This window comes from Caenorhabditis briggsae (assembly GCF_000004555.2).
Source record: "Caenorhabditis briggsae complete genome, chrI, whole genome shotgun sequence".
NCBI classification, from domain to species: Eukaryota; Metazoa; Nematoda; class Chromadorea; order Rhabditida; family Rhabditidae; genus Caenorhabditis; species Caenorhabditis briggsae.
Genome location: NC_013489.2, coordinates 13634042 through 13636733, shown reverse-complemented (window position 1 = coordinate 13636733; position 2692 = coordinate 13634042). Strand labels below are relative to the sequence as shown.

General features: G+C 37.8%; 2 protein-coding genes across 2 annotated transcripts in view; both read left to right on the top strand.

Annotated features, from left to right (window-relative positions):
- The window catches only part of Cbr-dys-1, a gene marked incomplete at both ends in the record, with an annotated part of 31162 nt that extends 29407 nt beyond the window's left edge, over positions 1 to 1755 (top strand). Inside the window, 2 exons of the mRNA XM_045241468.1 lie at positions 1214 to 1333; positions 1549 to 1755. Of these exons, the coding sequence (XP_045095707.1) occupies positions 1214 to 1333; positions 1549 to 1755 (327 nt within the window). The remainder of the gene's footprint in view (positions 1 to 1213; positions 1334 to 1548) is intronic.
- A 145-nt stretch (positions 1756 to 1900) lies between these two features.
- Positions 1901 to 2692, top strand: part of CBG15371 — a gene marked incomplete at both ends in the record, with an annotated part of 15745 nt that continues 14953 nt past the window's right edge. Inside the window, one exon of the mRNA XM_045241467.1 lies at positions 1901 to 1939. Coding sequence (XP_045095706.1) covers positions 1901 to 1939 — 39 coding nt within the window. The remainder of the gene's footprint in view (positions 1940 to 2692) is intronic.

Sequence of the window (2692 nt, the reverse complement as noted above, 5' to 3'; positions counted from 1 at the left end):
CAATTTGTTAGGCTTGTTTTACAGAGTCCATAACAGTTTTTAAATTTCAAAAATATTAACTTTGAACCAAGTTATGAGCATTTGAAGTTTAGACCAGCATGGCCTAGTTTTGGGTTTCTAGGCCAGAAACTTAAAATTGCCATAACTTGGTTCAAAAATGACATTTTTGAAATCTAAAAACACAAAAGTAAGTAAAATAGTTAGCTTGTCATTTTGATATACAACATGGCCTGGAAATCCAAAATTTGGTTTTCTAGGCCACCAACTTAAAATACTCCTAACTTGGCTCAATATTGATATTTTTGAAATCTGAAAACTGCTATGAACTTAGAATAGCTAGCCTATCATTTTAATAGACAGCATGGCCTAGAAATCCAAAACTTGGGTTTTTTGGTTTTCTAGGCCACCAACTTAAATTGTTCATAACTTGGCTTAAAATCGATATTTTAAAAAAATTCAAACTGGAATCAATTTGTCTAAAAGTGTAAAATTTATTTGTTACAACTCTGATTGAAATCAAAAAAGTTCAATGAATCAAAAATGGCATGGAAATTCTGGGTTCCCGGATTTCTAGGCCAACAAACTTCAAATGGGTGTAACCTGGCTGAAAATCAATGTTTCCAATTTCTAAAACTTGAAGTTTATAGAAGAAAATCAGAGATTTTCTTCAATATCAAAGAAGACATACCTTCGCATTCTTTCCAGCTAACTTAATAGCCGGTGGCAAGTTGGCCGTTTGCACTCTTTTCTTAATATCGCCAATTGACGACTTCAGCTTTTCGACATCTCTCAGCACGCCCTCTACATTCTCCCTAGATGGCGTATAAATCACAGCCATCCGAATCCCATTGGCTCTTCTGACAACGTAGCGTGCCAACGTTTCTACGACATCACTGTCGTTCCCAAGCGCGTCNCNNCNNTNNGCNCNCAATCTTTAAAATGCTTGTAATTTGGCTCAAAGTCAAAATTCTTGAAATTTAAAAACATATTTGAGATTGATATAGTTAGTTGCTCATTTTAACCGCTGATATTTTTATCTAACCAAACACCGTGGCCTAGAAATCCAATCCCTTGGATCTCTAGGCCACCAAAATTAAAACCATTGCTACTTGGCTCAAAATCGATATTTTTCAAATCTGAAAAAAATTCAATATATAAAAAAAAAATTCAAAATCTTTTGAAAAGTATAAATTTCAAATTTCTGTACTTTCAGCGCGTCGTTCAAGTCCTCACTGAAACCGCCACCACCATAGCCGACTGTCACGACATGCCAACGTATCTAATCGATGAAATGAACGATTCAGGAGGGGATACTACAGAATCAAGGAGTACGGTAAGTAGTACTGTAGATTTTAAAGAAATTAAAGTTTAAAAATTTATGATTCTTTGGGTTACTGTAGGCCAGGCTTTTCGGGGGCTACGACGAATTCGAACGTTTTCAAAATCGAACAGACTCAATGCGGAACAGTCTCTTTTTCGAACATGTATCAAAACAGAACAAGGACAGAATCGAACTGTTCCAATTCGAACTGTATCGGAGTCGAACAGTGCAAAATTGGAACGCTTTTAGCCACGGAGCGCGCTTGCATTTTTCTTCAAATTCTCGATTTTTCTCCAGAAAACTTTTCAAAAATACAAATCGTTCTCAGTGCAAATTTATTAGAAACAAAAAAAAACAACAAGAATATATCAGAAAATGTGAAATATTTTGACAATGTATTGTCTATTCAAAATAATCGCGCGGATGACGAGTAAAAAAACGTGTAGAGAGTCTCCAAACCTGTAGAGGCGCTGTAGAGATGCAGACATTTTCACTCGTTCACTCGCGCGATTATTTTGAATAAACAATATTAAGAAATGTTTACGAATTCACGGATTTTATGACGAATTTCCCATCGAAATGCTGTCGAGTAGCTGTATACCAGAGCATTCGGTGGAAGTGGTGAGTTTTCCAAAACTTTGATGAGTCTCTTGTCTCTCATGACATTACTCAATCTTCTACTTCTGTTGACCTGAAATGTAGGCAGTTATCTCTTTGCTACTTTCAAATGTCAGTAGCGACGTACTTGAAAATTGATGTCCAGGCGTAATTCTTCCTCCTTAACTTTCATCAAAAGATCGGACATCAAATCTCCATTTCCATCGTGTCATCGTCTTTGACTCCTTTCGCTTTGTAGATAATTTTTCTTTTAGCATTATATGAACCTGTAAAAATGATTGCTTTTCTTCTGCATATTTAATAGAGCTTATGCCAACCTGTAGCGATGGAAACGAGAGCGGCGTCTTCCATGATTCGCCATTTTCTTTAAATCCTGACGCGCTAGAAACGTCTTAAAAATTACTTTTATAGCGATGTTTGAATGCTTCCATTAGATTCTCCAAGCTGATACGCACATCGCTTCTAACAGAATCCTCGTCGTGTCTGACGTGATCTTTTTCAACAGTGAATGTGTTGGTGGCTGGGTCGTAGCTGTAAACGGCGTCACACTTGGCACGTCTCTCTCTCTCTCTCTCTCTCTCTCTCTCTGAAACAAACACAAATAAAATGCGAACCGGTCCGTTACGGACGCTTCGCGTTCGCGCGCGGTTGAAATAGGAACCGCATACGGACCGCACGCGAACCGTTTTCAGTAAATAGCAGTACATTATTCGGATTGATCTGTATCCTGTCCGTTTGCGAGCTCCGTCTCCG